This window comes from Aethalodelphis obliquidens, unplaced genomic scaffold (assembly GCF_003676395.1).
Source record: "Aethalodelphis obliquidens isolate GAN/ISIS:26980383/991018 unplaced genomic scaffold, ASM367639v1 scaffold42, whole genome shotgun sequence".
Lineage (NCBI taxonomy): Eukaryota > Metazoa > Chordata > Mammalia > Artiodactyla > Delphinidae > Aethalodelphis > Aethalodelphis obliquidens.
In genome coordinates this window covers 606,479-627,804 of record NW_020837986.1, presented here as the reverse complement: position 1 = coordinate 627,804, position 21,326 = coordinate 606,479, and the positions used below count along the sequence as shown (strand labels likewise).

The 21,326-nt window shown below is 45.0% G+C and overlaps 1 protein-coding gene across 1 annotated transcript in view; it reads left to right on the top strand.

Moving 5' to 3' along the window:
* Positions 1 to 21,326, top strand: part of EYA2 (EYA transcriptional coactivator and phosphatase 2) — a 176,685-nt gene that overhangs the window by 92,077 nt on the left and 63,282 nt on the right. The window contains exons 7-8 of the mRNA XM_027078034.1: positions 2,728 to 2,870; positions 9,326 to 9,409. Of these exons, the coding sequence (XP_026933835.1) occupies positions 2,728 to 2,870; positions 9,326 to 9,409 (227 nt within the window). The remainder of the gene's footprint in view (positions 1 to 2,727; positions 2,871 to 9,325; positions 9,410 to 21,326) is intronic.

Genomic DNA, 21,326 nt, shown 5'->3' with positions numbered 1-21,326 from the left:
AGAAAGCTTATGTCTATACAAAGACTGATGAGTGACTGTTCATAAAAGCTTTATTTAGTCCAGCCAAAAACTAGAATCAACCCAAATGTCCATCCCCAGGTGAACAGGTGAACAAATGGTGATACATCCACACAATAGAATGGTACTCAGCAACACAAAGGAATGAACTATTGATATACATGACAACATGGATTGAATCTCAGAACAGTTATGCTGGCTGAAAGAAGCCAGACGAGTGTGTGTGTGTGTGTGTGTGTGTGTGTGTGTGTGTGCGTGCGTGCGCGTGTGTGTACACGCATACCGAGTGATGCCATTTATTTAAAACTCTAAAAAATATAAACTAATTTATAGTGAAAGAAAGCAAATCCATGGTTGCCTGGGCGGGTAGCAGGAGGAAGAGACTATAAAGGAATTACAAGGAAACGCTTGGGTGCTGGATTTGTTCATTATCTTGATTGTGGTGATGGTTTCATAGGTGTGACCATATGTCAAAACTTACCAAACTGTGTGCTCTAAGTATGTGTGGTTTATTGTATGTCAATTACACCTCCATACAGTTGTTAAAATAAAGAAGTAAAAACATTAAAAAGGGAGAAATAAAAAGAGGGAAATGACTCCAAGAAAGATTCCTATAAATTGCTCTAGCATGTGTACCTCTGACTTTGGCCTTGAATTTTGACCCTTCATTCTCAAGAATGTATATGGTCAGAAAGGGCTGCTTTTTTTGGCACCCCTAATAAATTGACTCTACATAACACTTTATTGGGACATTTTGTAGGTAGCTGGTGTTTCCTCCTCTTTTAATATTTGCCTGGATTTTAATGGGGCCAACAAGTGTTTTCTAAGCCTCCCTAGCCTTAGAACTACCTAGTGAATCAGGATAAACTTTATTTATGACTCTTAAGCATCTGTGAATTTATTTAGTGCCTGTTCCTCACCCTCCAAAAGAAAGTCTTTGCTAGTTTGATGTTTGGGAATCTCTAAGGCTGTATCCTAAAAATTTGGGGGAGTTGGAGACAGCCCAACAGTTCTGACAACTCAAAATCACATCTTTTCTTATTATGTCCTGAGTCGGCTAAGCAGTTTTATAAATATTAAACAAAAAAAAATTCAGTCCCTTGGGTTTTGGAGGGAAATATTCCTTCCAGGGTAGGAAAAAAATTAGTCCATTGCCAAGCATTTTTATACAAAAGCATTTTCCCCCCGATGATCCAAGAACTGGCAATTATGGAAGGAGAGATGGAGTCCGCAGGGTACATTTGGGAGCTAAAACGAGCAGCTGTAAGATGAGAGCAGGATGGAACGTCCTCTAAGGTTCCATGCTGGTTTACAGTTCTGTCACTCTAGTGACAAGGGCGGGCCCAAATGTTACTTCTGCCTCTACCACTAATTTGTAGGGTAACAACAGGAGTACATCATGTCACTAAGCCTCAGTTCCCTTGTTAGTTAAATAAAGATGATAAAGTCTAATAAGATGTATTTAAAACTTCTGTGCTTAAAAAACAACACAACTTGGATGCTGGCTTTGGGAACTGAGTGCTGGGAACAAGTGCTGCCCACTTGTTCATTCAGGATTATTAGACAATTGCCCAAGGGCAGGACCCTGGCAGCCTCTCAGTACACTGTGTCCGGAAACACCACCTCGTTGAGAAGCCACAGGTGCCCACCCTCGGCCCTGCACCTTCTCACTGATCCCCATGTGTATGTAGGTGTAGTCAAGCCAGAACACAATTTAAATCATTTACTGGCATCTCCTAATTGCCAGCCCTGTGCTGGACGCTTTTGCCTATATAACCTCAAGTTGACAAATTTCTTAACAAGTAAAGCTTAAATGACTGGCTTTTAGTAGAGAAAGTGGAGCAAGCCACCTAGGGATAGGAACTTAGAGAATTCTCCCCACACACGCCCCATTCACCCCAAGGGAGGGATCTCTTAAAGGTAGAAGAGTTTGATGCCCAGCTACATATATATGTATATATATATATGTTATTTTCTTCCTTCTGTTTGTCTAGGGATTCTCAGGCGTTAGGATATATAGACAGTTGTAAACACAAAACTCCGTTCACTGGAATTGTAGCTCCCCAGCTGCCCCTGCCCTCACTTCTCTCAGATCCCTGCTCGGCTGTCCCCTTATCCATGAGGCCTCCCCTATGCATGGCACAGGGAGATCAGCTCGGTGCTTTGTGACCGCCTAGAGGGGTGGGATAGGGAGGGTGGGAGGGAGGGAGACGCAAGAGGGAGGGGATATGGGGCTATAGGCATACGTGTAGCTGATTCACTTTATTGTACAGCAGAAACTAACACAACATTGTAAAGCAGTTATACTCCAATAAAGATGTAAAACAAACAAACAAAAAAAATTAGTAACCTCCCAGCACTCCTGCACTCTTAGCCGATTTGTCAATTCTCTATAACACATGTCCCCACCTGGCGTATTATATACTTACTTGTCTGTCTAATGTGTCTCTCCTCTCTCTAGAATTTAGGTGCTATGGAACCAGTGCCTGGAACCATACCTACTCAGTAAATCTTTGCTGGGAGTATGAATGATTATGAATGGGCAGTTTAAGGCACTTTCAAGAGTAATTTTGATTCTACTGATCTTTGCCTTCGCTGCTGCCTTGGGGACCTCCCGCTTTGGAGTTAGGTGGTTCTAGTGTAATAGCTCGTGGGAGGACACACTCAGCCAAGCCTCTGATATGTCTGCCCTTCCCTCTCCTACGCCAGGTGAATATAACACGCACAATGGACCTTCCACGCCAGCAAAAGAGGGAGACGCAGACAGGCCGCACCGGGCCTCTGACGGGAAGCTCCGAGGCCGGTCTAAGCGGAGCAGTGACCCCTCCCCAGCAGGCGACAATGAGATTGAGGTAACTCAGAGGCTTCTGCCTGACTTGGTGAATGTCATCTCCACACGTGGCCAGAACAGGAGGCGTCGGGCAGAGTTCTGTCTGGGGGAGAATGGCCCTGTGTGTTCACAAAGTGCAGGAACAGAGAAAAGGGCCCTTGGTGGAAAGGAGGGAAGAATTCGGTTGGCCACACGGAAGCACCGTTGACTGGCCAGGCTAGGAAAAGTGACCCTAGAGATGGTAAAGATGGGTGATTCTCAAATGTGAGCCACAACAACATCACCTGGGGGCCTGCGAAAACCCAGACGGCTGGGGCCACCCCCCAGAGTTTCCAGTTCAGTAGATCTGGGGCAGGGCCTGAGAATTCACATTTCCAACAAATTCCTAGACAATGCTATGTGCATTGGGCACCACACGTTGAGAGCCTCCAGTAAAGATGACATTGGACAGTGGACCTTCCCCACTGGGTTAGAGTGATTCTTAACCTTGGCTACGTGATAGGATCACCTGGGATGCTTTTTAAAATTCAGATGCCCAGGCCCCATCCCAGACTAATTAACTAGACATTTCAGGGAGTTCTGAAAGTTCCCCTAGTGATTCCACTATGGCTTAGATATTTATCTACCTGAAGACAGGAGGCTGGCTCAAATAAGTTTGCATCATTTCTGTAATTCTGAGTTTCTCGGTGGTTCTCCATCTGGGCTGCACATGAGAATCTCCTGGGGAATTTTGAGAAACCTTCATTCTCAAGCCCAGATCAATTAAATCAGATTCCCTGGGTGTGGGACCCAGGTGTCAGTATGTTTAAGCTCCCTAGGTGATTCCAGTGCAGCCCAGACTGAGAGCTACTGGTCTAAGGGATGCGCCCATCTTTATTATAATAAAGCAAGTGTGGAGTTATCGGTCAGGCACTGACATTTTCCCAAGCAAACAAACAAAAAAAGCACAGCATGCATGAAAGATGGGGAAGACCGCTAGAAGGGACAGAGGCAAGATGGATGCCCCCAAAACAGACAGAAGCAACTGTTACCTATCAAGGGAGAAAAATGGGCACATGCACGAGTTCGTACTTGTTTGCAAAAGGCAGTCATGTTGCTGGCTTGAGTGTGCCATGGGTGCACATGGGTAGTATTGGCAAAGCTTGAGTCACTGTCAAGATATCCAAATGCAGCATCATCACATCCCTATTGATAATCCTGTACAAATTATGTAGCAACTACAAAGTTCAGCTGGCAAACTCAGATAAGCTAAGAAATACCATTTTCATCATTTCCTTAAAATCTGTGTCGTTTTGACTCTGAGTCCCCACCCACTGGGGTGGTAGGAAATTCCATTTCATTAATGGGGCCTTTCCCCTCCCAGAATTCTATGAGAATCTCAGGGTTCAAGTAGTCTCAGAAAACAGAATCATAGCCTCTTTTGTCCATTGTGGCTTGGTGACTGCTCCCTTTTTCATTGTCAGTACCTGCAGTGGTCACTGAAAGTCCAGCTGTTCTCTGGGGTTTCCATGCCATATGTTGAGCATAAAAGTCCTTGTTGAGAGTGAAAACATTGGAGTATTAGCTGCGATCCTTCGGTTGCAAGCAACAGAAACCAATTCTGGTCACTCAAGCGAAGAAGGATCTACTGGGAGGGAACAGCATGGAGAGGAAGTGATACAACCAAGGTTAGAAAGAATAGTAACAAAGACCACGCTGGGGAATCTGGGGAACCTTCAGGGTGCCGGCCCCTTCTGGAGAGCGAGATATTTGAGATTCTAGCGCCATGTCACTTGATGTCCGATTCCAAGGAGGCAGCATCCCATTGGCCTGGCCTGGATCCTCATGCCCCTGATTGAGAGTCTCACCGAGGTAGCACACAAAGGGAAAAGAAAATCGAGATGCTCCTTCTAAGAAGGAGTTGGATGCTGGGGACCCCAGCAACAAATGGCCAATACCAAGACACTTGACATTTAGCCAGTATTCACTGGTAGGGCTGTACTAGCTAACCAGTGTCACTAGTAGGGCTGTGCTAGTCAGCCAGTATTCACTAAGAGAGCAGTAGCAGTTGTTTATGGCTGGTGTCTGTTCCGATCATCCTAGAAAGTGTTAAATATTTTGCACATCACACTCGTCCCCTACACTTGGTATACACAGCCATCTCTTCTGTGAGCTCGACTGCCCTCGGGACCTGCCAGAGAGCAAGTATTCCCACTGCTTATGGGACTCTTCTCAGTCCAGAGGATTCTGTTCTTGCTTTTCCTCTAATTCTTAAAGCCACCGCCTTCTAAAACCAAGGAGACTTGGCACAAACCCTTCAGGGGGATTAGGCCTTGGCACAAGGCTAGAAGAAAATTTACTCACTCCTGATCACGCTTGCTTTCTGCCTTCCCAGATGCCTGAGGATTTTCTACCAGCTTGAAGTTGCAGAGCTATAGAAATCCTGGAGAGCAACACGTACTTTAATATTTTTTAAAAATGTATTCAATCACCTGACGTGGTTTCTGCTCTTGGTAGGGGACAGTGGGGGTGGAGAGACATTTTTCCATTAAGCTGAGAAGGGGGTGGGGGGGCGTGGAAGGATTATGGGGTGATATTATTCTGGAAACATCTGCTTCTTGATTCCAGAGTAAGTACCACTGGGCAGGAACAGTTGAAAAGGTGTGAGCTGTGTTTCACCGCCGTGCTCAATAACAGTACAGAGGTTTTGCATGGGTCACACCTCTTAAGTCTTTGGCACCGTTGCTGATGGCTGCAGCCCACGAGAGAGAAATTAGGTAGAGAAGTGGAAAGGAGGAAAATTCTGAGTATGTATTAGTTAAAATCCCTCAACTGCAGGTGCCAGAAACCAACTTGAGCTGGCTTAAGTGAAAAAGCAGAGTTTATTTTAAGGATACAGGGATTCTCTTAGAACCCAAGAGCCAAGGGTACAGCAAGTGTCAGCAAGATATTGGAACCAGAAGGTAGGAGGGGCAAGGAGACGCATTTACACCTTCTCTCCCTATGCTCCACAGTGTAGGTGCTAGAATCCCCAAGCGGTAGTGTCTTTTCAGTGGGCATGACTCTCCTCCAGGCCCCTCACGCTACTTCTGACTAAAACCGAGTCCTGCAAAAGTGTTGGGTCGTGTTTCCATCTCTCACCCCTCTGTTCCTCTCTCTCTGCAAACTAGTCTTCCCTGTCCTTCAGATCACATTGCTACCAACAGCCACCCAAAGACAATGAATTTCTTTCCAGGTCTCAATTTTGAGTTCCCAAGGAAAGGCCTCTGACCCAGCTGGGGTTAGGGGCCCACCCCTGGCCCAAACCCTGGTGGGCTAAAGAGTTAGGGTCACGAGCAGAGTGTCCACCAGGAACAGTATACCCACTGAGAATCTAACACAGAGAGATAGAATGGGGGACTAGTGGGGAAGAGGGACAGACCCTCTTCAGAGAGGATATAGTCAGTAAATTAAGGAGTCTGCATTAAATTTGAAATTACTTGATTTTTTTAAAGAATTCTCTTACCAAAATTTCAAAGTTTAACTGATCCAGCCTAGTTAGTTCAGATGAATTAGGACTTGGCATATTTAAACCCCAGAAGCTCTCTTCAAAAACAGTGGTTTTCAAACTTTTTTTTTTACCATGACCCATAATAAGAACAATACTTATTATCATGACCCAGCATTTACATACACATAAATGTAAAAGATCAACAAATTCACAAAATAATATTCACTAAAAATTGTTTCTGAATGAATAAGTAAAAACTTATGGCTGTCTAATTATCTTAAATGAATCATTTCCATGTAAAAATGGACTTTGGCAAGGAGTTGGGCCAGTGGCGTGAATTGGGAGATGCCAAGATGGACACGAGGCAAAAAAAAAAAAAAAAAGAAATTCACAAAATAATATTCACGTCTATTAATTTTTTTGAAAACCTGTATTAATTGACCTTTTTCTTTCTAGATACTACCTTTCTCTTTACTTTTAAAGGCATTACAAATGTGTAAATACAACCACTGACCCCCAGAGAGTTTTCCAAGGTGGCCCATTCAAGATGGTAGACTGAGTAGGTGCCTTTGTTGCCCCCAACACCAGCTACATCACGCAGGCCTTTTGTTTTTAAAAATAATGATCACCAGAAAAACTTACGAAAACCAGCATATAAAAAATTGAGGCCAAGATAAATGAATAGGATAAACTATGAAAGGTAATTTAAGAAACAGAAAAGATCTTAGAAAAATTCTGATTGGTTTTCTTATAAAGATTCAAGGAGGTCTTGTATCGACGAGAAAAGAAGTGCAGGCTATTGGGAAAGGAACACTCAGAGACAAAGTAAAAGCTACTGTAAATTTTTAAATGATAGTGAGAATCAAAAGTTTCATAGAAGGGTGGGCTTCCCTGATGGCGCAGTGGTTGAGAGTCTGCCTGTCAGTGCAGGGGACACGGGTTCGAGCCCTGGTCTGGGAAGATCCCACATGCCGCGGAGCAACTGGGCCCGTGAGCCACAACTACTGAGCCTATGCGTCTGGAGCTTGTGTTCCGCAACAAGAGAGGCCGCGTCAGTGAGAGGCCCGCACACCGCGATGAAGAGTGGCCCCCGCTCGCCGCAACTAGAGAAAGCCCTCGCACAGAAACGAAGACCCAACACAGCCATAAATAAATAAATAAATAATTTTTTTTAAAAAAAGTTTCATAGAAGGGTTGGAAGAGAAAGTTAAAGAAATCTCTGAGAACATAGATCAAAAAGACCAAATTACAGAACACTGTTTTTAAAGAATAAGCAATATCAATCCAAAAGATCTAATTTGTCTATTGGGAATTCCAGAAAGATGTAACAATGGGAAAGATTGGAGGACATTATTTAAAGAAATAGGCTTGAGAAATGTTTGAGTGCTGAACAGTATGAATGAAAAAAGACAACACCTAGATATATCCTCATGGGATTTGAGGATGACAAGTATAAAGAAAAGAGCCTAAAAAAATCCAAAGAGAAAAAAAGTAAAACCTGTAAAGAGCTGAGGATCAGTGAAAGATCAGACTTCTCATTAATCATGCTTGACACAAGATAGATTCTTTCAAAGATCTAGAGGGCGTTATTTTCCAATTGGAATTCTGCACCCAGAGGAACCTTAGAGCAAAATAAAGACATGATCAGATTAGCAAAAATGCAGGAAGGTTACTTTCCATGCTCCTTTCAGAAGAAGTAACTTAAGGATGTACTCAAGCAAAACAAGGAAGAAAACCAAGAAAGAGACTTGGGATCCAGAAAACAGTGGATCTGACCCAGAAATGCAGTAAAGGGAAGTCTCAGGATGCTAGCTATGTAACAAGCCTGAAGATGATCCAGTCCACATTGGAACATTCTGTCACAGAGGAAGAACATCTTTGATACAGAGGGTGTGGCTGAATTTGAAATTCTACTGAAGGCATGTTATTGGAAACAAGAAAAGAATTAAAGCAATTAATAAGCTCCAGCAAAAACAGAAAGTTATTCCAAACAGGCGTGATTCCTATGAACAAACTGAGATATGGCATGATTTTAATCAGGATGGAGTATAAGAAAGGAGAATACACATGACCTTGGTGGTAGGAACAGTCTCCTTAAAGTGGCTCTGGAGCTATGACATTAGATACATAGAGAAGGAAGTGAAATCCTAGCACATTACTTTGCTCTGCAGTGAACAGTAATCACAAGATGTACATAAATGCTCTATACTGGTTACCAACTTTTAAAATCAACATATAGACAGAGCACAGAAGTCTTAAGTACAATTATAACACCCAATGCACAAACCAGTTTATCCACATTGACAATGCAAAAGTGAAGCTAAAGCTCAGCTCTTCAAGAGGCAAGGAGGTAGTGGGAACGGGTAGGGACACCAATGTCCATATTTTCCATATTGGGTTTGCTGTTTTAGCCAAGAGAAAATATCCAGTGCTGATGGGAATTGGAAATAGAGGGGTTCGCATATGTGAAAAATATAAAATTCTGGAGAAATGGGGGAGATTTACCATGAGCTAAACCCTCATCTTTCCCATTGCCCAGTCAAAAGATATTGTTTAAAGTTGGCAAATCAGTAAGTAAAGGTGTTATTTAGAGTTATAAAGGTAATCAGCAGAATTGCTAAAAACAGAAATGTTTAGAAGTAGCTGGGCTTACGGTGAGCAGTGAACGTAAAATGGTAGTATTTCATTTTGTCAAATGAGTTCTACGATTTTTATTGCTTTTGGACTGAACTCCTCTTTTGAGCTTTTATGTGAAAGGCAAGAACAGGCGTCTTGGTTCTGGCATCTATGGGTTGATAGGAACCCAAAAACTTGGCCATCAGAATATATTTTACACAGCTGAGGTTGAATGGGGACTCGAGGATACAAGCGTGAGTCACATGTTTTATAACTTAAAGATAATGTTTTTCAAGACATATTTTTCCTCCCAGGGAATTAATTTCTGCAGACATTAAGTCAAATGCAAGCAAGTGCATTTGTCTCCATTCTCTCCCTCTCTTTCATCACAGCGTGTGTTCGTGTGGGACTTGGATGAGACAATAATTATTTTTCACTCCTTACTCACGGGGACTTTTGCCTCCAGATACGGGAAGGTAAGAATCCATTTTGCCTCCTTTTTTTTTTTTCAACGTGACAGTCTGTCCAGCTGGTTTGTCTTGGGAATTGCGAGGGCAGTTCATAGGACGGCGTCTCCAACAAGCTGCCCCTTTGCGTCAGCCGGGCTTTGGAAGGCCTATGGAATCTTCCCTTGACATGTGAAATTTTAATTAGCTTCTCCCATTGTCTCCCATGCCTTTTCTTCCAACACATGAAACATTCAACATCCACTTGATAGGATATAGGCTTGTAGTCTTCGGCTGTCTCCCTCCTCCTAAGAGGGCTGGGAGGTGCTTCGGCCAAACCCAGTAATCCTAGCTGAAAAACGAGGTAAAGTACTTTTCTTCTTCCCTGTTGTTTATTTTAGTGTCTCCGGCAGATGAATTTAATTTTCCTTCCATTTTTCTGAGACAAGGGGGAGGCATCTTGTCAGCTCCAGCATGGATCTTAGCAACAGCTTTGCAAATGTATCACCGACAAATTATGTCGGGGAACCATCCAGTTAGAGTTCCGGGCAGATGCTGTCCGTTGACCGGTGGTCCATGCAAGAAATGTCAAAACGCCCTTAAAAATGCAAAAATGAACCCAACCACTGAAACCCAAACCCTGCCGATCCCATGGGCTTTGTATCAAACCACATGCGGGTGCTCCAGACGTCTGCCGTCTCTTCGAGGAGACAGGTAGAGGTGGCAGGGCACGGCTTTAGGGGACAGATGCACCGTCGGCTCATCCGAGGTAAGCGACCTATTGGCAGCTGCTTCCACACACGAGTGGGAACCATGAGACACACCAGCGCCTGGAAAATATTTCTGTTTCTGTTTAGAGCCCAGGAATATGATTTGACATCACCTCATGGCTTTTCCAGCTGCTCGTGTTTTTTATGAGGGTTATAACAAGCTGGATGTGTAATTAGCAAGATAGATTTATCGTCTGCCGTTATGTTGTAAAGAATATAAAAATGGTGTTGGTGGTGCAGAAATCTCTTGCCGAGGAGGAATGCCGTTAATGTGTCTAGCAGTGCCTGCGGGAAATCCGGCATGCGTTTTTGGAGTGTGCACAGCTTAGGTAAAGGATGGCAGAGTCCAGAGCTGCTGAAAGCACCAGAGCAGACTTGGCAGCTAGGGCAAAAAAGCAGGGCTTTCCCAAAGGGGCTGCAGTAGTCAGTTGCCCACCCAGGCTGGGTGTTCTATGGTTTTTAACCACCCCAATAAAGCCACCGGCCCCCCAAGAACCATTCCTTCACTCTTCTTACCCTTTGAGAAGTTCCACAGCTTCGTGCAACAATTCAGTTCCCATGGATTGCGTAGGGCTTTGTAATCTAGGCTAAGATTTTTGTGTCTATGTCTCGCTACCACTCTTTAAACCAAGTTACAGGCTCGTTCAAGACAAGGACAAAGCCCAGAGCTCTGTTCTGGGCCCCATGGCACCTGGTCCATGTCACTTATCACCAGCCAGCTCTCTCCAATCCCATCACCTAATCCCAGCCACCTTCCCCTCCAGCTGTCTGGTCTCCACTCTTGCCCTTGCCAGCCCCCTACAGAGGGGTCATCCTAAAATACAAGCCTGGTCTCTCTTCTACTGAAAAATCGTCAGTGGCTTCCCCATTGACAAACCCTAAGCCCAGCCTCCAAGGCCCTTCATGAGCTGGCTCCTGCCCTACTCTCCAGCCCTGTTTTCTCTTGCGTGTCCTGAGTTGCTTTTTGTCCTCGGAACCTGCCACCATCTCTCCCATCTCTTCCGAGTTTTTCCCAGAATCAGAGCCTGAGACCAGGAGTGAGTGCTGGTAGTTTAGTTGGGCGGTGATCCCAGGAAGCACGAGGTACAGAGTGGGGAAGTGAGGCAGGGAAGGGAAGGCAGCCAATACAGGGTACGTAGATAGCTATAGCTGCAGGTACCTGCGACTCAGAACCACCGGGGACCTCTGGGCTGCTCTGGAACACATCTCAGAATTGACTCCCCCAAGGAGCAAGGGTGCTGGGATACTTATCTACACATTCCCTTCCATCGTGGGTTGAGGGCTTTTTCTGGGGGTGTTATTTCCCTGTCCTGGCCTGTCCCATGAAAACCCTAGGGCAGGGAATCACAGGTCCTAACAGGAGGAAGCCTCTGCATGTTGAGAGGACACAGAAGAGGGGCACACTGGAAGCTTCTGCTATAATCTAGAATGTTCTAGAAAGTTCAGGTATTAGGTTAAATCATACTTATCTTTCAGTTCCCATTTCCAAGGTAGCTTCCTCCAAGAGGACTTTCCTAACCACTCCCACCCCCATTTAAATTGCATCTCTCCCCATAACTCTATTTTTCATTTATATTATAATTATGCACTTATTTTCTGTCTCCTTCTAAGCTATATGTGCCCTGAGGACAGAGACCATGAACATTTTTTATCAACCCAACTAAGCACAGTGCATGGACCAGATTGCTCAATACATATTTGTTGGGAAAATGAATCAGGATGACCCTCTAGAATGAAAGCAACATGACGACAGGCACCTTTTTTTTCTGTTTTGTTCATTGCTTTGTCCCCAGAGCATAGAACAGTGCCCCCCACCTAGTAGGCATTGAATAAATATTTGGTGAATGAAGGTAGGTAAGATAGAAAATAGTATCAAAACAAAAAATTCCTAACTAGGGGCCACCTGCCAAATTCTGCCTGCAGACATTTGTGTTTGGCCCCTAGAGTGTTCGAAAAAATGTGAATTTGTCGCCAACATTTAAAAAATCAGGAGATTGCACAGACCAAAACAATCGCAATTTCCAAGTCTTCTTGAAAAATTAGAAAACCTAGCAATCCTGAATTCCCACGTGGCAGCAATCAGCAGGGGCTGAGTAGCAGCTGCCCAGTTGGCAGGGGTGTACAGTCTCCAGCCCATCCACAGCCCCACCTGGCCTGTGTAGGGGACCCTCCTGACCCCATTGGCATCTGAGTTTCAACATCCATCCTAGAACTACAGAACCACTGAAGGTCAGAGCTGGAAGGACCTGGGAGACCATCACATCAATTAGTCTCCATGGTACAGTAGGAGAAACTGAGGCCCAGAGAGAGTGAGGTCATCCAGGAGATAACGAGAGGTAGACCTCAGGTGCACTTGCCTCGCTGGGTGTTCCCAGGATGTCCAGGGAAAACTAAGGTGAGATGCTCTTGGAGCCCCCAGGTCTCCAGTGCCATCATTATTCCTCTTCTAGAATGTTCTACTCCTCCAGCTCTGTTAAGTGAGGAATGAGGTTGGTTGGTTGGTTGGTTGGTTTTCCTAAATTGAGCCACCCTAAGAGAGACCCAAACTAACCATGGCTTAACCAAGATAGAAGTTTATTCTTCTCACCTTGTAGTCCAGGCATAAGCAGTTCAGGCTGGTAAGGCTGCTACCCAGTACCAGGGATGGAGACCCCCTTCCATCTTGTTCTTTACCATTCCTAGAGCATTGCCCTCGTTGGCAAGATGAAACGTAGCTCACCCCCGTGTCTGCATTCCAGCCAGTAAGAAGGGGAAGCAGGAAAAGGGGAGTCCACAACTCTCTTTTTCATTTTTATTTTTTTCCCTCTTTGGAGGGCCAGATCCAGAAGTTGCACAGATCGTTTCTGCTCACATGCCATTGGCTGGAATGTGATCACATGGCTACCTTCAGCTGCAAAGGAGTCTGGGAAATGTAGTCTAGTCATGTGCTCTATTAAAATTCAGGGATTCTATTATTCTGAGAGGGAGAAAGGAAGAAGGGATATTAGAGGACAGCTAGCATTTTCTAGCACAAAGTACCATTAGTAAGAGGAAGAACAGTGAAAGAGAAAATTGTTGAGGAAAAATAAACTTCGTTCTGTTCAAGACACCTAGAGGACAACTGTATTTGTGGGTCTGAAGCTCCAAAGAGAGGTCTGGGCTACAGCTATAAACTTGGAAGACAGAGGAGAGGAGAGGACGTAGAGGAGTGTGAGCCCCATTCTACAGACAGAATAACTGAGACACAGGGAGGTTATGTAGTCAGGTTCATAATGGAACTTAAATTCATGGCCTTGACTTTTGGCCCACATCTCTTTCTCTTTGTGCTCTTCCAATAGCTGCAGCCACATGGAACCCATTATTAATAGCTGGTATCAAGTGGGACTCTCAGCTTGAAGCACAGAGTGTTTAAGCTACAAAGGGAATTTATTAGATGACAGTAATTGGAAAAACCCAGAGGTAATGGGATTCAGCCTGGGCCGGATCCAGAGCTCAAGCAGTGTTCTTCGGGCTTTTGGTCTTTCTTCATCCCTCAGCTGACTTTTTCCATGTGGCAACTCCTTCTCTGGCAACTCCTTCTCAGAAATCCCAACTGAAAAAGAAGGCCTACTTCCCAAATTCCAGCACAGCTCCCAGGCTTGAATCTCATTGGCTCAAACTGGGTCAAATGCCCATCCATACATCAAACTCTGTGGCTCTGTGTAGCCAGCCTAGATCAAGAGCCTGGCATGGAGGGAGTAGAGGAGCAGGTCAGCTCCATCCCAACCAAATGGATGGAGCTGGGGAGGGATGGTACCCCAGAGAAAACTGAAGTGCTCTTTCCAGAAGATGGTGAGGATCCTGGAGTGAGGAGTGTGTCCAAAGTGGGCTCTGAAGGTCATGACCCTCTGTACGTCTACACCAAGGACTCTTTGCTCGTGGCCATTGTGTTAAGCACTGTACAGGAAGCAGAAATCGTATCAGTTGTGGTCCCAGCCGAAGGAGCGACTCACTGTTTACTTAGGGAAATAAGACCAACAGAGCTAAAATGATTAAGAAATGATTCAAAAACAGACTGTTTGACTTTTAAAACAGAAACTGGGCCCTTTTCCTGTTCCCAATCAGGGCATGTGCTGCTCAAGGCTGTCATCTCTCCACTTCCTTTCCATCTCTTCCTACCCAGTGCTCAAAACCAGAGCATCCCTTTGGTAGCTGTACCTCCCCACATCTTGTGGATCCATTAGAGGTTCCCTGGAGAGCCAGAGACGCCAGTGATTGCCGGCCGCCTCTTTCCTAACCTCTCCTCCCACCCCGCCTCCCTGCAGTCCCTGAACTCTGTTTTTTCCAGCTGGGATTAGACAAAAGGCTCCTGGTGGTCAGAAGCCTTTGCCTATGGCCAGGAAGGGCTCATAAGGGGAACTGATCAGCAGTCTTCCTGGGTTCACAGTGGGTCAGCCCTGACTCCTCCTTTAGTGCCCTGCCTTCCAGGCAGCTCAGTACCAATTGGAAGCTCAACTCAAGGCCCGGTTGTGTGTGTGTGTGTGTGTATGTTTTAATAACAGCTTTATTGAGAAGTAACCCACATACCATAAATCTACCATTTCACTGTGTACAATTCATTAGTTTTTCGTATATTCAGAGTTGTGCAGCCATCACCAGCATCTAATTTTAGAACATTTTCATCACCCCAGAAAGAAACCCCATACCCATTAGTAATCATTCCCCATTTCCTCCAGCACCGCCCACCCCAGCCCCTGGCAACCACTAATCTACTTCCTGTCTCTATAGATTTGCCTCTTCTGGACATTTCTTATAAATGGAATCACACAATATGTGGTCTTTTGTGACTGGCTTCTTTCACTTAGTATAATGTTTTTGAAATTCATCTATGTTGTAGCATATACCAATACTTCATTTTTATTGTTGCATAATTTTACAGTGTGTGAATATGCTGCATTTTGTCTATCCATTCATCAGTTGATGGACAGTTGGGTTTTCAGCTTTTATGAATAAAGCTGCTGTGAACACTCATGTACAAGTTTTTGCATAGACATATGTTTTCAGTTCACTAGGGTATATACCTAGGATTGGAATCGCTGGGTTACATGGCAACTCTATGTTTCACCTTTTGAGAAATTGCCGGATTCTTTTCCAGAGTAGTTGCACCATTTTGCATTCCCATAAACAAAGGATAAGGGTTCCAGTTTCTCCACATCCTCACCAACACTTGTTATCATCTGTCTTTTTGGTTATAGTCCTCTTAGTGGATGCGAAGTGATGTCTTGTGGTTTTGGTTTACATTCCTCTGACTAATTATGTTGACAAATGACTAATGATATTTCCACGTACTTATTGGCCATTTGTCGTATCTTCTTTAGAGAAATACCTATTAAATCGTTTATTGGTTTTTTTAATAGAAGTATAGTTGATGTACAATATTGTGTTATTTTCTGGTGTACAGCAAAGTGATTCAGTTATATATATATATGTATATATACATATAAATAATTTTTCATTTTTTTCCATTAGTTTATTAAAAGATATTGAATACAGTTCCCTGTGCTATATAGTAGGACCTTGTTGTTTATCTATTTTGTATATAGTAGTTTGTATCTGCTAATCCCAAACTCCTAATTTATCCCAAAGGGAAAAGGTGCTAATCCCACCTTTCCCCTTTGGTAATCATAAGTTTGTTTTCTATGTCTGAGAGTCTGTTCCTGTTTTGTAAATAAGTTCATTTGTATCATATTTTAGATTCCACATATAAGTGATATCATATGATATTTGTCTTTTCTCTGTCTGCCTTACTTCACTTAGTATGATAATTTCTAAGTCCATCCATGTTGCTGCAAATGACACTATTTCATTCTTTTTTATGGCTGAGTAGTATTCCGTTGTGTGTGTGTGTGCACGCGCGTGTGTGTGTGTGTGTGTATACACATATATATATCTTCTTTATCTTTTCACCTGTCGATGGACCCTTTGCCTGTTTTTAATTGGTTTATTTGTCTTTTATTTTTGAGTTGTAAGAGTTCTTTATATATTCTGGGTAACAGTCCATTATCGGATATGTGATTTGCAAATATTTTCTCCCATTCTGTGAGTGGTCTTTTCCCCTTATAGATGATGTCCTTTGAAGTATATGAAGTATTGCAAGGTGAAAGGGGTTGAAATGAAATTTTTTAAAAGGTGGCCAAGGAAGGAGCCCTCATGGGGAAGCTGAATTTTGAATAAAGACTTAAAAGGAAGTGGAGGGGGCTTCCCTGGTGGTGCAGTGGTTGAGAGTCCGCCTGCTGATACAGGGGACACAGGTTCGTGCCCCAGTCTGGGAAGATCCCACATGCCGCGGAGCGGCTAGGCCCGTGAGCCATGGCCGCTGAGCCTGTGCGTCCGGAGCCTGAGCTCCGCAACGGGAGAGGCCACAACAGTGAGAAGCCCACGTACTAAAAAAAATAAAAATAAAAAAAAATGGCAAAAAATTAAAACAACTTAACATTCAACAAAAATGGGAATTGTTCATAACAATTATAGAAGCACATACAGTAGAAAACTATAAACTGTTATTGAAACAGTGAGACATAACTAGTTTTTAAAAAAAAAAAAAGGAAGTGGAGGAACAGATATCTAGTAGAAGAGCAAGAGGGAACAGCAAGTGGAAAGGCCCTGAGGCAGAAGTTTGATGGATTTGAGGGACAACAAAGATGCTAGCATGGTTGGAGCACAACAAGTCAAGTAGAACTCAACTAGCTTTTACTCTGAAGTGGGAGCCATGAGGTTTGTTGCTTATATTTCTGAAGAATCCCTCTTGCTGCTCCCCAGGAAAGAAAGCTATTGGGTGGCAAGGCTGGAAGCAGGGAGACCTGTGAGGGGGCTACTGCAACAGTCCAGTCCTATAATGGTTTTTTGCACCAGAGGGGATGAGATGAGGAAGATGAGAAGTGCAGCAGCCTGGATATATTTTGAAGGCAGAACCAACCACAGATAAAGAATGAAAAGTGATTCCTTATTCTCGCTCCCTGGGCTCCAGAGATGTCTTACTTAATTTCTGTCCATGGTCTCCCTCTGAAGGGACCTGATCTCTTCTCCCTCTATTGCCAACTAACAAATTCCTCTTGAAAAAATTCTCCCCTTTTTTTTTTTTTTTTGTGTATTTACTATATACCAAATTCTCCACTGTGAATGTTTTTTTTTTTTTTTTTGAGTTGTACCTCAAGTGCCAACGTTGAGTTATTCACATTCTTTGTCCACGCTGGCCTCTTTCTTGTATCACGTGGGTACAAACGTATTTTTCTTTGTAGACCCATTTGGACTCTTCCTCCTCCCCTCCCCATAATTGATTGTGTAGCTTTTTGTTTACTTTCCTGTAAAATACGTATGTCTTCTTGTGTGCATTTATGTCTTCTGTCTGTAAATGAAATTTAAATACCCCTTGTTTCTCACTTTTCTCCCTCTGCCCTGTGGCCCTAGGTCCTTCCACATTGCCCTATGTCCAACTCCATTGCTCTAACTCAGTGGTCCTCAACTGGAGGTGATTTGGCTCCCCAGGCAACATTTGGCAACATCAAGCATTTTTGGTTGTCGTGACTTGGAGTTTGCTCCTAGCATCTAGTGAATAGAGGCCAGCGATACCGCTAAACATCCTGTAATGCACAGGACAGTCCCCACAACAGAGAATTATCTAGCTCCAAGTGTCCATAGTGCTGCGGGTGAGAAACCCTATATCCGCCTGCTGCTCTGAATCCCAGGGTCCCACGTCTTCCTTATGCCCCCTTCCTCCAGGGAGGACACCCAAGCTCCCCCCAGCTCCCCCCAGCTCCCCACCAGCACAGACAATGCTGTGACGGGCATCCTTTAGGAACTGCTCTGAGCTTTACACCACAAACCTGTAAGGTATGACTGCTCCTATTATACCCACCTCTGGAAAACTGAGGCTCAGAGAGGTAGCATAATTCAGCCAAGGTCACCTACCTTGAAAGAGATGAAAGCCAGGAGGTGGCCCACTGCTCTTAACCATGTATCTAAACTTCATCCCCAGTGCTCCACGTGAATGTCCTCAGGGTGAAAATTAAAAGCCATTGGCGTGAACTCTTCTGCTTGACTGAGCTCCAAGAGCACACAGACTGGATCTAATGTCTTCATAGCTTCATCCCCTGGCACCAGACAGTGCCTGGCACATCCACTTGATAAATATTTGTTGAATAAATAAATAGCTCGTGGGTAGGGAGTTTTCAGCCTGTGTGGTTGCAAGCACTGCAGAAATGAGATTCCAAGGTGCCTGCCCTGCAGGGAACAAATAATCACACACATGACAAGATAGGGGCCTGTCGGCGTCTCTCCGGGGCCAAGATGCCGGGTGCCAGCCTGGCCTGAGCTAACCCAGAGCTGGGCCCACAGCAGGGGCTCAGCAGAGGCTGTGGAGTGCTGAGTGAGTAGCTCCTCCAGGCAGGCTTGGAGTCAGAGACCCTTTGGCCGGGGGGGGACCTGCAGTGGAGCCGGGTGATCCTTGATGCCTACCCGAGCAGGAGCCAATCCAGAGTTTCCCTCCAGGTCACCCCTTTAAAAGGGCCAGGCTCTGCTCAACCTGAAAGAGTAAGAGGTTTCAAACTGGCAATGCCAAACCTGGCTTGAAGACAGGCTGATCCCCTGGCATTTCCTTAAGTTCTGAATTCATTGCCAGTACTTTAAAATCTAGATATTTTACCTAAATACCTGGATATCTCACTTCTCTTGGAAAATAGGAAGATCTGGCAACACCAGGCCTGAGTTTTCGAAGAGTGGAGACCCTTTGACAGGACATGCGCCCTGGGGCTCACCTCTGCCCCCATCACTCCCTGGAGTTACACATCCTCCCTGGGCTGTGTGTTATGGATCCGTGGTGCCTCTTTCAACGCCGCACCCCCCCCCCCCCCCCCGCCACTGGCATTTACATTTGTGACCTGCCAATGCCAGGCTGTGCCCAGCGCAGGTGGGATATGTGGGGCAGAGGTTACCGGTCCCCATGCCCTCGGGGTCCTCCGCGTAGACTGCAGGCATCCCTGGTTCCCTCCACCCAGCTTCCAAGCTTTGTCAGGTGGTTCAAAAACCGTACCATACTCCCCACAAAGCACAGGCTAACTTACTTCCTAAAGATCATCTGTCTTGGGGATCCATTATCAAGGCTGGGAATTCTGCTCACTAAATGTGGTTTAAATCCTATCACTTCCCCTCCTCCAACAAATAAAAGAGAAGCCATACTATTATCCAACGTCCCTTCCTTAGGAAGGTCTCTCCAGCCTTCCAACTTGATCGAAACGCCCTATCGCGATGACTCATGGAGGGCTTGCCATAATACACTTGCAATTATTCATTTCCTGATGTGATTATTTGATGATAGAATAACATCATCATTATCATGGTTAAATGGCTGGGACTGAACTTCCATTGGAGCTGTTAATGCCTCACCTTTATCCCTGCAGCCCTCCCCATTCCCACAGACATGATGGTTTCCTCTGCAAGTACCTGTGACAGTCTGGGGTGCAGTCTCCCAGGTGTCCGCAGAGGGAGAGAGCCCTCAGCAGCAGCCTGCTCATTGACCTGCCCCTGTTGATTTCCTTCCCTTCCCCCCTCACTTCAGTACTCTGTCACCAGTGCTTCCTGGGGTCACCTCCCAGATAAACTGCTTGCACCTGAATCCCAGGCTCAGGATCTGCATCACAGGGGAGACCCAAACGAAGGCATTAAGGATGCCTGAATGTTCAGACATCTTCACGATGGGTTCTTATGGGAACTGAAACTCCGCATCGCCAGATCCCTGTGGTAACGTAACCCTCCTGGCCCCTCGAAGTGTGGTTCAGGGACAGGCATCATCAGGGAGCTGTTAGAAATGCAGAGTCAGGACTTCCCTGGTGATCCAGTGATAAAGAATACACCTTTCAATGCAAGGGACGCAGGTTCGATCCCTGGTCGGGGAACTAAGATCCCACGTGCCACGGGACAACTAAGCCTGCGCGCCACAACTACTGAACTCGTGTGCCTCAACGAGAGAGCCTGCGTGCCGCAACTACAGAGCCCACGTGCGCCACAACGACCTTTGCATGCCTCAACGACCCGACACAGACAAAAGAAAAAAAAAATGCAGGGTCTCGGGTCCCAGCCCAGATGTACTGAACCAGAATGGACATTTAAACTCAACACCTTCACACATTAGTCTGTGAGGCAAGATGTAAGCCATGAATTCACCTGGTGACGACTCTTCTCGCGGATCCTGCCAGCCTCTTTGTGTATCTAGAAGAGACTGGGCAGAGAGAGCCTGGCTAGGTTTTGGCTCAACATATCTCCCCCTGGGGCTCCCCTGCCCTCTCCGACCAGCCACAGTCCTCCCCCATCCCTCAGCGGGTGTAATTACGTGATTCCGGCTCAGATTCCGGAATCCAATACCCAGCACAGTGCCATCAGGATTCAATCAGATCCAGTTGGCGAGACGCGGCTTGGCCTGTCCGTTACTGCTTTACAAACTGAGAAGAAATAAAATCCCTGGTTTTATGACCCAGCAGTTAAAAACTATTTGTAGAAGTTGCTAAGGTTCAAATCAAAAGTGCCCTCCCTGGAGGACGATTAGTTAATTCAGAGGACCACAGATCCTTTTCTTTCTTTTTCCCCCTTCTACCTTGAGATGTGACTCTAATTCATTTCTGCCTTTCAGACATCTAGAGCTCTCCATCCTTTGACAAACACAAGCCAAAGTGCTTAAGGACATCTGTTTATTTTATTTCTTTAATGAGAAAACCTTCCAATTTCTCCAGGCTCAGCTGTGTTTATTTACATTGTGTTAACCATGTGAGGCCAGCACCTTGGACGTTTAAAGGCCTGGCCGGGGCCCTCGCAGCGGCCTCCAGCTCTGAAATGGAGTCAGCCCTGCCCAAGGAAAACAGAGTCCTTGGAACTCTATAAAGTAGATTTTCAAAATAAATACTGCCTAATTCACTCGGTAGATGTGGATTAAGTCAAGATGAATACAATTTGGAAAGGATTTTCTGAGGAAGTCGGAGATTTCTTTCCCCCACTGGGGGTTAAACCTTGTATTTAAATCTCCATCCCCACCTCCCCCCATCCCCCCCCCCCCCCCCCCCGCCCCACCGCTCTCTTTTCAGTTAAGTAAAAGGTATTTAGTCTTTGTGGCTAATAAAGAAATGATGACTTTGATTGGCCTTCTCAAGCAATGATTATTTTCTTTGTGGGAC